At 37.7% G+C, this 13,519-nt stretch overlaps 1 protein-coding gene across 1 annotated transcript in view; it reads right to left on the bottom strand.

Annotated features, from left to right (window-relative positions):
- Window positions 1-13,519, bottom strand: part of uts2r2 (urotensin-2 receptor 2) — a 67,974-nt gene that overhangs the window by 17,437 nt on the left and 37,018 nt on the right. The window contains exon 8 of the mRNA XM_041815829.1: window positions 9,766-9,889. Within this exon, the coding sequence (XP_041671763.1) occupies window positions 9,766-9,889 (124 nt within the window). The remainder of the gene's footprint in view (window positions 1-9,765; window positions 9,890-13,519) is intronic.

Below are 13,519 nucleotides of genomic sequence, written 5' to 3'. Positions count from 1 at the left end.
TATGAGACTGAGAGTCAAAATCATCAATGTAAAAGATCAAAATTCAGAGCTGGGAATTTAAAAGGGGAAATATAGGATAACATTCAAAGTCATGAGTTTTGAAGCTCAAAATTATGAGATAAAAATTCAAAATCATGAGTTTAAAAGCTCAAAATATGAGATAAAATTCAAAGTCATTAGTTTTAAAAGCCAAAATATGAGGTGAAATTCAAAATCATGAGATTTAAAGCTCAAAATATGAGGTAAAATTCAAAATCATGAGTTTAAAAGCTCAAATTATGAGATAAAATTAAAAAATCATGAGTTTTACAGCTCAAAATATGAGATATAATTTAAAGTCATGAGTTTTAAAGGCAAAAAAATGAGGTAAAATTCAAAGTCATGAGTTTTACAGCTCAAAATATGAGATAAAAAATCAAAATCATTAGTTTTAAAGCTCAAAATATGAGGTAAAATTCAAAATCATGAGTTTAAAAGCTCAAAATATGAAGTAAAATTCAAAGTCATGACTTTTAAAGGTCAAAATATGAGGTGAAATACAAAGTCATGAGTTAAATAGGCGAAAATATGAGGTAAAACTCAAAATCATGAGTTTTACAGCTCAAAATATGAGATATAATTTAAAGTCATGAGTTTTAAAGCTCAAAATATGAGATAAAAATTCAAAATCATGAGTTTTAAAGCTCAAAATATGAGATAAAAATTCAAAATCATGAGTTCAAAAGCTCAAAATATGAGGTTAAAATTTAAAATCATGAGTTTAAAAGCTCAAATTATGAGATAAAATTAAAAAATCATGAGTTTTACAGCTCAAAATATGAGATATAATTTAAAGTCATGAGTTTTAAAGGCAAAAAAATGAGGTAAAATTCAAAGTCATGAGTTTTACAGCTCAAAATATGAGATAAAAAATCAAAATCATTAGTTTTAAAGCTCAAAATATGAGATAAAAATTCAAAATCATGAGTTTAAAAGCTCAAAATATGAAGTAAAATTCAAAGTCATGACTTTTAAAGGTCAAAATATGAGGTGAAATACAAAGTCATGAGTTAAATAGGCGAAAATATGAGGTAAAACTCAAAATCATGAGTTTTACAGCTCAAAATATGAGATATAATTTAAAGTCATGAGTTTTAAAGCTCAAAATATGAGATAAAAATTCAAAATCATGAGTTTTAAAGCTCAAAATATGAGATAAAAATTCAAAATCATGAGTTCAAAAGCTCAAAATATGAGGTTAAAATTTAAAATCATGAGTTTAAAAGCTCAAATTATGAGATAAAATTAAAAAATCATGAGTTTTACAGCTCAAAATATGAGATATAATTTAAAGTCATGAGTTTTAAAGGCAAAAAAATGAGGTAAAATTCAAAATCATGAGTTTTACAGCTCAAAATAAGAGGTGAAATTCAAAATCATGTGTTTTAAAGCTCAAAATATGAGATAAAAATTCAAAATCATGAGTTTTACAGCTCAAAATATGAGGTAAAATTCAAAATCATGAGTTTAAAAGCTCAAAATATGAGGTAAAATTCAAAATCATGAGTTTTACAGCTCAAAATATAAGGTTAAACTCAAAATCATGAGTTTTTAAGCTCAAAATATGAGGTAAAATTCAAAATCATGAGTTTTACAGCTCAAAATATAAGGTTAAACTCAAAATCATGAGTTTTTAAGCTCAAAATATGAGGTAAAATTCAAAATCATGAGTTTAAAAGCTCAAAATATGAGGTAAAATTCTGCACATCACAAACACACCGTCCCCACTATGACGCACAGTGGTGGCAGCATCATGCTGTGGGGATGCTTCTCAGCAGTCAGCCCTGAAAGATTTATTATCCAGCAAGAGAGTGACCCAACAAAAGTTACACAGGAAGGGTTAAAGAGAAGAAGGTGAATGTTATGGACTGGCTGAGTCAAAGCCCAGACCTCAATCCAGTAGAGAATTTGTGGCTGGACTTGAAAAGAACTGTTCAGGCCGGATCCCCATACAAATATGACTTGAAGGGGACGAATATTTAAGCAGTCACTTATTTTGCCCTACATATTTTTATTTAATTGTAGAAATCTGTTTTTACTTTGACATTCAAGAGTTTTCTTCTATTTTTTTGTTGTAAAAGCTACATTGTATTGGCCATGATTGGTTTAATTTAATTAAATATAAATTAAAATATAAATATAAAACTAATCAAAGGGTAAAATCTCCAAGGGGGATGAAACTTTTTAAAGCCACTGTATCGTGTTTTAAATCAGTTTATATTTGAATGGTCTCATCTGCAGCTATTCTTAGTTCAACAGCACTTCCATGGCCATCTCCATGGAGCTTTCTGTCATCACAATCTTGACTTCTGCTCTCTCTGCTGCCAACTTCTGATTGTCTCCCCGTCGCTGTAATCACACCTTGTTTATCACTGTCGCCTTAAAGAGCCGCTATTATCTCAGCATTATAATCATCCATCCAGGCATTAGGATCAGGCTCCACCAATCAAAACCTTTCAGTCAGCTGCCCAGCATGCAGCCCAGAGAGTCTCATAAAGAGGTGAGGAGTTTCAGCAAAGACGTAAGAAGATGTGGGCTTCTGCTGCATAATGCATGTGTTTTACATGTGTCCTTCTTGATGCAGCCGTGTGAATAAAAATCACAGCGACAGGTGTAATCAAAGCGGTTAGCTTCCCTCAGAGGCTCCGACAGGTTAGAGACGTTGGAGAGTGATGTCTCCATTGAGAATAGAAATCTATCAAGATAGAAGGAGCGAGCAGTCGTCCTACTTCTGTCTTCTCTCATCTCCTCCTCCTCTCGTTCCTTACTGAGAAAGTTTCATTGGGTTTAATATCACGCTGTCACCATTCTCTCTGTTGTCTGAAGGTGATTCTCACTTCATTGATGCAAGATGTCTGTCTGCTATTCACAAAAACCTGTCACTGGAGACGAGGCGGAAGCAGAGACGTATTCACTTCCTATTACCATATGACCTTCAGGTAACGTCTCTCCCGGCTTCGTCGCAGGACGCCGCCAGCAGCCCACAATGCTCCACTGTAGCTCTCTGACAGGGTAAGAGGCTCGTGCCTGACTGCTGCACTGGGATTTTGATGAAGCAGAAACAGGATGATAAGCGGGGCTGGAGGCAGGAAGGAAAGTGACAAATTGTAGGTGAGGAACATGAGAGAGCAAAACAACCTTTCTGGATTGCTGCTGATGAAAAATGGCACAAGTCAGATGACAGGGCAGGAAATGACGGACGTGTGTGTGAGACAAAGAGAGGGATGGAAGAGCATCAGGGGAACAAAGATTTCAGGGGATTTTTGGCTGTCAAGTGTGATCAAACTGTCAGATAAAGCTCAAATCTCACCAGATAGTTTCCATATTGATATGATTCTTTAAGCTTCACTCCCACAGGTGCAACGTGTCCTTTAGGGCTAAACTCAGAGCAAGGTAAGGAAATGTGAATGAAGACGAATGCGTGTTATGATGCATCTAAACCAGGGGTGTCAAACTCAATCACAGCAGGGGCCAGATTCTGGATTCAGTTTAACCTGAGGGCCTAACAGGGTCACCTTTTAAACCATCAACTGGGTCAACCGTCAACCTAGTTTCACCGGTAATAAAATATGAAATAAAAACTGATTTTGACATTTAAAAGTTAAAAAGATAAGTTCAAAGGCTCACAATCTGAGAAAAGTACATTTATTAGTTCAAAAAGGTCTAAACACGAAATTGAAATTGAAAAAGTAACATTTTTTAATGGCAAATTTATTAGAAAGAAAGTCAAAATCATGAGTTCAAAAGGTCAAAACATGAAATAAAATTTATAGTCATGGAATTAAAAGTCAAAATATGATCCAAATATTAAATTGTGAGTCTAAAAGGTCAAGTTATGGGATTATGAAGTCAAAGTTTGGAGTGGAAAATATGAGATAAAATACAAAATAATTGGTTAAAAAGGTCAAAATAATCACTTAAAAATTAAAACTATGAATCTTAAAGCTCAAAATATTATATAAGAAGTCAAAATTATTAGTTGAAATGCTCAAAGTATGAAATAAAAGTCAAAATCCTGAGTTTGAGTCCTAATTGTAAGATGCTTAACTAAAATTTCTTCCAAGCAAGGAGGACCAATCAAACCTGGGGGTGGGGCTAACTGCCCACATGACATCATGGGGGGGGTTGACTTTTCTGGTACTTGAGGGGATTGTGGACAGGCCATGGCACATATTTTTGTTAAAGAAGCGTGAAAGAGTATTTTGCATAATATGTGACCTTCAAAGCCCAAGTTTATGAAACTTCAGCTACTTAGCTATGTTAGCTTTAGCTACCTGCAAATGTGACCTTGCAATGCAGATGGATACGCCCGTTTCCTTGTTTCTAACTGGTGAATCCATCTTGCAAAGCTTGATCTGCCTCCCACCCTCATAGATCTTTAGCTTGAGGATGCTCCAAAGGTTCTCAACAGGGTTAAAGGTCAGGGGAGGATGGGGGCCACACCATGAGTTTCTCTCCTTTTATGCCCATAGCAGCCAATGACACAGAGGGATTCTTTGCAGCATGAGATGGAGCATTGTTATACTTGAAGAAAAATTTGCTACAGAAGGCACGGTTCTTCTTTTTGTACCATGGAAGAAAGTGGTCATTCAGAAACTCTAGATACTTTGTCGAGGTCATTGTCACACCTTCAGGGACCCTAAAGGGGCCTACCAGCTCTCTCCTCATGATTCTGGCCCAAACATGACTCCGCCCCCTCCTTGTTGACGTCCCGGCCTCATTGGGGCATGGTGGCCATCCACCAACCATCCACTACTCCTCCATCTGGACCATCCAGGGTTGCACGGCACTCATCAGTCAACAAGACTGTTTGAAAATGAGTCTTCATGTATTTCTGGGCCCACTGCAACCGTTTCTGCTTGTGAGCATTGGTTAGGGGGGGCTGAATAGTAGGTTTATGCACAACTGCAAGCCTCTGGAGGATCCTACACCTTGAGGTTGGTGGGACTCCAGAGGCACCAGCAGCTTCAAATACCTGTTTGCTGCTTTGTAATGACATTTTAGCAGCTGCTCTCTTAATCTGATGTATTTGTCCATCAGAAACCTTCCTCATTATGTCTTTATCTGCACAAACCCGTCTGTGCTCTGAATCAGACACTAATTTCTTCAAAGTACAATGATCATGCTTAGGACAGTGATTAAAACATTTCAATTTAATTGAACTACTATAAGACTTGGTTCTTGTATTGTACCTGTTCATATTGTGCTGATCATAAAAATAAAGTGTCTTTCAAACATTTTAATGGCTGGTAGATTTTAGATTCCACCAGCCACAGTGGCAGGCAGAAATTACTGGACAAGTAGGGAAAGCTTTGTTTCAGTCTGCCCCAGACTGTGAGATTTGGTGCCAGTTGTGTGTGTGTGTGTGTGTGTGTGGGGGTGGGGGTGGGGGGTGGGGGGGTTGTGTGTGTGAGATTTGGTCCTGGTTGTGTCATTGAGCTGCCTCCAGTCAGTGAAGGAGCCGCTCCATCAAAGTCCTCCTAACTTTATGGCCCTTGGCTTCATTCTGCTAATGTCTGATAACTAGACCAGCTACAGTCGGCTTGATATGTTTTACTTAATGAAATCAGTGTGTCAGCTGTTGAAGAGGAAAACGGAGCTGGAATAACTCGTCTGAGCTCAGTCTGATGTTGTTTTCTCTGACGACGCCCGCAGACCCAAACAGCTGTTCAGACGCTGAGGTGCAGCTGAAGCTTCACTCTGACTGAGCTGTGAAGAAGACATGCCGAGACGCCTGCAGGAACCAGACTCAGAGAAATTCAATATACGCTCTATTAAAGGAACATCACTGCCCATTACAGATATCATAGAGGACAAAGCTCTGTTGAGAAGTTTGGATGGCTGAACTTAACAGGCTCTGCTCTATAGGATTTACCCCCCAGATGCTACAGGAACCATTAAGGACCAAAACCAGCCATGTAATGTTGGCGTGTTTTACTCCCTGATAGTTGTTACAGCCAGTCAGGGCAGAGAGCTCCTTCTCTCAGCTCACTGCTCATTGATAATAAGGCCTACTGGACCCATTCAATCATACAATAATACTGTAATTATAACCTTTTCTATTCTAGTGAGGAGTATTTTTTATTTAAACCCTCCTGAATGCAGTGTTTCTGCAGCAGTTTACAGCTAAGGCACACCGTGCTCTGACAGAGGTGGTTGCGTTGCATGAAGCGGTAACACCAAGAAGGCCCGCCTGCAAAGTCATTTATATTCATCTCCTTGGCAACTACCAGAGCGTGGGGAGGTAACTGCACCGTTGACAAGCCTCTCCCCAGCAGCACGTTGTTCAACCACCCATCCGTGGACTCGTTCCTCCAGCTCTGGCCATCTTGCTTTCTTTGTTTTCTTCATTGCAGTAAGAGTAAGCTCTGCTTTTCGCCAGCCCCTCACAAGTTTCTCACTCACTCCAAACTTTCTTTCTGCTGCTCGATTACCGTTTTCAGCTGCATATTTTACTACCTGCAGTTTGTAATCTGCAGAATAGGATTTTTCTTTTTGGGGGCATTTTTTTGTGTTCAGTCTTTCTCAGTTGTCTTTAAGTTAATGTTTCAGTTCATTTTTTCAGTGGTGCAGGAGCAGCTTATAGTTGTCACAAGACTAGATGTTGTTTTGAGTCATTTTTTGAAAACTTTTTTTTTTAAGTTTTTAAATTTAAATTTTTAAACCCATAATTTCAAAATTGATCTTATATTTTGAACTTTCAAACTTATGACTTCAACTTTATTCTCATATATTTGCTCTTAAGAAACATTTTTCTGTTATTAATATCGTGTTCTGATCTTTTGAACTAATAAGTTGGAATTTTTTTCTCAGATTTAAGCCTTTAAATTTATAATTTTTGATTTTTTTTAAATTCCAAATGATGATTTTGATCCGTGCTGGGTTTTTTTTGTTTTGTTTTGTTTCATATTTTATCACTGGTGAAAACGAAGTTGACAGTTAAGGTTAAATGTTGACCCTGTTAGGCTCTCAGGTTAGACCTAAATCCAGAATCCGGCCCCCTCTGTGATTGAGTTTGACACCCCTGCTTTAATCCATGTTTTTATCACTTCCAGACTCGATTATGGTTATAGGATTCTCCATGGTACACTTCACCCCCATTCTTCAAACTCTCCACTGGCTCCCTATCCCCTACTGAATTCAATTTAAAATCCTGCTCCTTACCTTCAAAGCCTCCCTTAATGCACTGGCCCCTACCTACCTTACTGACCTCTTCACCATCACACTCCCACTTGTAGCCTTCGTTCTTCTGCTTCCAGCCTCCTTCCCCCACTTTAAGAACCAAGCACCGAACCTGGGGGGACAGAGCCTTCTCCATAGCCGCCCCTCACCTTTGGAACTCACTCCCAAATTAATTCAAAACTGCACGGACCTTCCTACTTTCAAATCACTCCTCAAAACACCTTTAGACAAGCTATTAATCTGTGATTCTGATCTTGCTCTGCCTTTTTGTTTTTTTGTTTTTTTTTTTGTGCTTGTGTTGACTTTGTCTGTTTTTATTGTAGCCTACTGTTTCTGCAAATGTATCTTTTTCTGCTTTGTACAGTGTCTTTGAGTGTTTATGAAAAGCGCTTTATAGATAAAATGTATTATTATTATTATCATTATTATTATTATCATATAGTTAAAGGGGACCTATAATGCAAAAAAATCACTTTTTCAGGCTTTTTTAACAAAAAGCATATGCAAACGTGTGCTGCAACAAGCTGTTCTCAGATTTTCCCCTCATGATGTCATGTGGGGAGTTTGCCCCGCCCCCAGGTTCGGTTGGCCCTCCCTGCTTGGAAGAAAGTTCAGCCCTCCTCTCATGATCTTCATCTCAGCTGCCAGCTGAGATTCTGGATCACTCAGTGGGTTACCCTGCTGACTACGGTCTGGGAGATTGGTGGATCGAATCCCAGTCAGGTTCTTAACAGTGGTTAAAAGCATCTGTAATATTGTAACATGAAGAGTACTACATTTATTTCCTGAGAGGGGCGGAGTCAGACAGCACATTAACATTTAAAGCCACAGACACAGAAACAGCTCGTTCTGAGCAGGGCTGAAACAGAGGAGGTTTTTAGACATTTAAAAATCCAATACTAGAGTGTTTTTCCAGCAACAAACTTCACAGGCATGTTGTGGGGACCTCTGAGACCAATATAAACTTGTCTTAAAGGGGTAGAATATGTCCCCTTTAAGGGACTACCATGACAGGAAAAACAAAAATGTTGATGATTAAAAGTAGCTGCACTTTAGCAACCCTGTGAGTGACTCCCTAAAGCATTAGCATCCAGCTAGCCCATTAGGACTGAACTCAAAGAACTGATATGTAAACTGATGATAAGGTACCAAAAACTACTCTTGTACCCTTTAATTGAGTTTATAAATCAATCATGGTCAATATTACTTGGATTTTTGACCAAAAAAAATGCCAAAATAAAACATTTAAGGTCAAACTGAAAACACATTTCTACAAAGTAATGTCAATTAGACAAAAATATGTCATGTAAAATATGTGACTGCATAAATATTCAGCCACTTAATTCAGCAGAGGTCTAGTCTCACAACCAGTGAAATGGAGATCACCTGCAGTCAGTGAATGTGTCTCAGTGATTTTAAAATAAAGACATCTGTGTCTGGAAGGTCAAGGTTCTGGTTAATCAGTATTCCTGGCTACCATTACACCCCAAAGACAAAAGAACACTCTCAACAACTCAGAGTCAAGGTTAAATCCATCATCAAGCAATGGAAGGGCAAAGTTAATGTCTATAATCCTGTGTATGGTGGCCTCTCTATTGTAATATGTTCTACACATATGGCTGTGAGGACTGTCTCACTGTATAGCCCATCATCTTGATTATAATGTCTGAATTAAATACAGTATTAAACAGTTTATGCGGTAAGTTTGTTTACAGTCTTTTTTCCAGGTTTCATGAAGTTCAGCTCCTTGTTTTCCCAGTGCCATCATGTTAGTCTTCCATGTCTGTCATTCGAGTCATAGCAAAGAATTATAGTTGTGTGATCTTATCTGACAGTGACCATCATAACTGACAAAAACACTATAAGGCTGACAACTTAAAAGTTGTTTAAAGTCCAACAACGTAACAAAAGTAAACCTAAATGCTTCAACAACTCTAGATCAGGGAGACAAACTTATTCTACCACACAATGCTGAGAAACTTCCTTGATTTTTCACAAACTCTCCAGGGAACTGATCCAATTTTATTGCTTTCAAGTGCTTCTGATTTCCCATGACACCCTGGGAGACTGAACTCTGTATGTTTATACTTTTGCAAAAGGAAATTTTACACATGCACAATCAGAAACTATTGCACTGAAGCCTTATTTCACCTTTCATGCAATACTGACTGACAGACTAACGCTGTTATTTTAGATAAGATGTTTTTGTTGTCTTCACTCTGGGGAATCTAAACAAGGTAAAGTCTAATCCTTCAACCCTTTATGGCTGATTATTGACTGATGTGGGATTATCCCTACCTTTCTACACATTTCAGAGGGTTAAAACACCTACAGATCCCGTAATGCAGCATGGTAGAGCAGTTAGAGTCTTGCTCCACTTAAGAGTGGATTAATAAGCTTATATAGACAAAGCCAGGAATTAGCACATGTTAGCACTGATGGTGATGTCTGACCTGCTGTAAGGCAGGATATTAAATCCAGGCTGTCTTTAAAGCTTAAGCTGCTAAAGCGCTATGAAGCTTCACTTAAGCAGATGATAGTTACCTGCTCGTGGTTCCACTGTGCGGTTGCCATTTTGGTCCATGAAGACAAACCTTCCTCCAGTGAAGTCAGAGCCGTAGTCGGACAAATAGAGGAGTGAGGTGTAGTCAAACGAGCCGTAAGTCACCTGGGACAAAGAGAGAGGGAGAAGTATCTGCATTAAAACACTGAAAGTTTTTACAGAGGAACTAGCTGCTGAGTTAGGCTGCACAGTCACAGCACTAAGCATGCTAAGCCCACTTGTGCCAGCGCTGAAGAAGACCACGAGTCAAAACGCGTGCGTTGTGCCTAAATAAAAACTACCTAAAAGGACATTTTTGAGTGCTAACTCCTCCTTTTCTAAAACAATTTTAACCCTTTAGGTCAGGGGTCACCAACTATATTTGCAAAAGGGCCAGCTTTATTCTTAGCAGACATTTTGGGTGCCGGACTTTCAGAGGAAAGAATATGAACATTTTGGTCTAATTAATAAATAATTATCAAAATATTTTTATTTTCTTGTAAATTTAGCCCTTAGCTCTCAGATCACCTGTACTGCAGCCTGCCACAAGGGGGCAACTGAGATATTTTTGACACATTTTTGGGGAAGTTGTGCTGCTCATGACTACGTTTGATGCTAGAATGCTTTGTTTTGATTGGTGGAAAATCTGTGCAGGATTTTAAGGGGTTGATTCTTATGCATGGATGTGGCACTCTCCAAAAAAGGGGGGGAAAAAAAGAAAAAAAAAAAAGAAAAACAAAACCAAAATTACAAAAAAATGACCAAAAAAAAAAAAAAAGAAAAAAGGCAAAATAACCGACAAAGAAAAGATTTTAAAAAATGAAGAAAAAAATTGATGAAAAAAACTTGATTCAAAAAATGGCAGCTTTAGTCAAGAACAGCTGATTTATTTGTGTTAATCATAAATTACAACATAACGGCCGATATTTGGATTTATGTAAACATATCAAACATTGAGTCACACCTCAGAAAATTGTTCCAGTCTCTACTGGTTCTGGGGTTGTTTTTATAGCCGTGGTTATTTTAAAAAAGTCAATAGCAGAATATATATTTTTTCCTCTCATTTTCTGGATTTAACTTCTGGTGGTAACAGCGCAGACATCTACCATTAGCCCTATCTCCCAATAGTAAAGAATCTTTTTGAAAATTCCTGGATCCTGACGGTGATCCGGATCACTCCCAAATCTAATCAGTTCTTCCTTATGCCATTTCTGACTTTTCCCGAAAATTTCATCAAAATCCGTCCACAACATTTTGAGTTATGTTGCTAACAAACTAACTAACTAACAAACTAAAAAACCAACCCGATCACATGACCTCCTTGGTGGAGGTTATAATCTTAAAAGTATAAAACCAAACCATGTTTAATTCTGACCCATTTAATAATGTGAGTAGAAGAAATGCACATTCAGTGAATTTGGTTTTACCACATAAAGTCGACTTTCCGCCTTCCTGTCCCTGCAGTCTCCCTCTCATGTGTCTGCTGTCTCAGCTATTCTTGCTGGAATATTCAGTTGTTCCTTCTCCCATGAGATCACTTCTTCTGACACCTCACCTAAACCACAAAGACTCATAAGTCCTGATTAATCATAACTGCTGAGGGCATGCTTGTAATTCACTCTGGTGCAGATATTTATGTAACTGAACGGATAAAAGTCTTCAGGAGCGCCGCCGTAGGAAGGAGCAAAAGTTCCTTCTTTAGCTGTGAGCTGTTGATGCTGGAGAAGTTAAGACAGCACTAATAAAACACACAGATCCACAATCGCCTCGAGTCTGAGCATATGCAACTTTAATATAAAAGCAAAGTGAGAGCTGACAAGAACAGGAGAATCTGTCTTTACATAGTGTAACAGCACTGTAAACTGAGAGGACTCTGTGTTCACATGCTTTAAAAGAGGGAGAGAAAATGTGTTTGGCTCTTTAGGACAACTTCAAACTGTCCCGATTGGATAACAAAACTGTAGAGTTGTACAGCTTTTAATATTACATAATTAATCTATTTATATTACAAGCATGCCTCTCCTTGTCTCAATGCAACGCGTCCCTGTACTCATAAAAGCCTTCTCAATGAAAGATGAGATGTTCTCTCCACTTGTGGGCGCATGCATCAGTGTACTCGGTTAAATTTATAAAGTCAGAGCGTAATCTGATGTCATGATCAAGTGTAGAGAAGCCTTAAAGGCTAAGAAGCAGTACAGTTGTCATGCTCATAAATACACAGGCTGCTTGGCCAGCCCCCATGTGCAAAACAGCATTTAACCCTTCTGCCCTCCTCGGGCATTTCTGGCCATTTTTCTCAACTTTTTGTTTTAAATTTGTGATCATTTTGTCAATTTTACAGCTTCTGGTATGAATTTTAACAGGAACTTTTCTTTCTAGTTAAATTTTTGAAATCCAACATGTTTTACTCTTAAATGTCATTCATACTCTCTCAATGAACTTTGTACCCTCTGGACACCTTCAAGGCAAAAATGTACACGTTTAAAAAACTGCTATTAAATCACCATATATCAATATTTTTTCTACTTTTTTTTCATAAATCTCTTTAACAACTTCAGACTTGCTCAAATCTACCAAATGTAGAAAAAAAGTAGAAAAAAATATTGATGTATGGTGATTTAATGGCAATTTTTCTGTACATGTACATTTTTGCCTCAAAGGTGTCCCGAGGGTAGTAAATTCGAGGAGGGCACAAGGGTTAATAGCATCATTAATCCCTGACAGTGGAATAGTAATGTGCTGATATTTTGAAGTAATTGCTTTCAAATGTTTCTTTATCACCACATTCTGCAGGTGAGAGAGTAAAGCCATGCAGAGATCAGCTGTCCTGCTGGAACCACGTTGAGTTCGGACAGTTTATACTTTCATTATAAATCTGACATGAGACGGCGGGCTTCAATCAGCAGCGTATTAAAGTAAGCGAGCAGCAGCAGATGTTTCCCTCTGTTTATCTGTAGAGTCTGAGTCAGACAACACTCCAGTTACTTCATAATAATGAGATGGGAGTGTTTTTATCCCTGAACATGTGTTGAATGTAAACGGATACAAATGCAGACGGATGCTTGAAAATGACAAAGTAGTTCAATTTTTTTGACAATCTGATTTGATCAATCTGATTAGATAGTTAATCAGTCAATGGATGTATCATCGATAGATAGATACAGCCCTAAGAAATACATAACAGTCCTATCATTACAGCCATGCATTACATGTAAACAAATTTAAAACATATTTTTTTTAAAAATAACAAACACAAATTATGATGAAATATTCTAAAACAATAAATCCTTACTAAAAAAATATTGATCAGCTCTTTAAGCAAACAGTGCATTCAGAAAATATTCAAATTAAACTCATTTTTTTCTCTTATTAATCTACACTCAGTACCCCATCATGACAAAATGAAAACAGGATTTTAGAAATTACTGCAAATTTATTAAAACATAAATATCACATTGAGGTAAGTATTCGGACCCTTCAGTCATAGTTGACGCACGTTTGGATGCAAAGACAGGTGAAATATGGATCAAAACACACCTGATGTTTGTTCCTGCTACATCTGGTTGAAAAATAGAGAAGAACTCCAACACTTAGAGCAGAAAGACACAAGTCTGGGATTAAATTTACTGTTTTCTTGCACAAAAAATCTCCATTATGACACGCTTGATGACCAGCAGGCAACAGTTGCTGATAGATTTGGCAGATTTACCACACAACGCACAAAAACAGCATTTAACTGACCGTTAACAGTGACAT

The sequence above is a fragment of the Cheilinus undulatus genome, linkage group 20 (assembly GCF_018320785.1).
Source record: "Cheilinus undulatus linkage group 20, ASM1832078v1, whole genome shotgun sequence".
Classification (NCBI taxonomy): Eukaryota; Metazoa; Chordata; class Actinopteri; order Labriformes; family Labridae; genus Cheilinus; species Cheilinus undulatus.
Note: the sequence above shows the minus strand (reverse complement) of the source record. Positions and strands in the feature narration are given on the sequence as shown.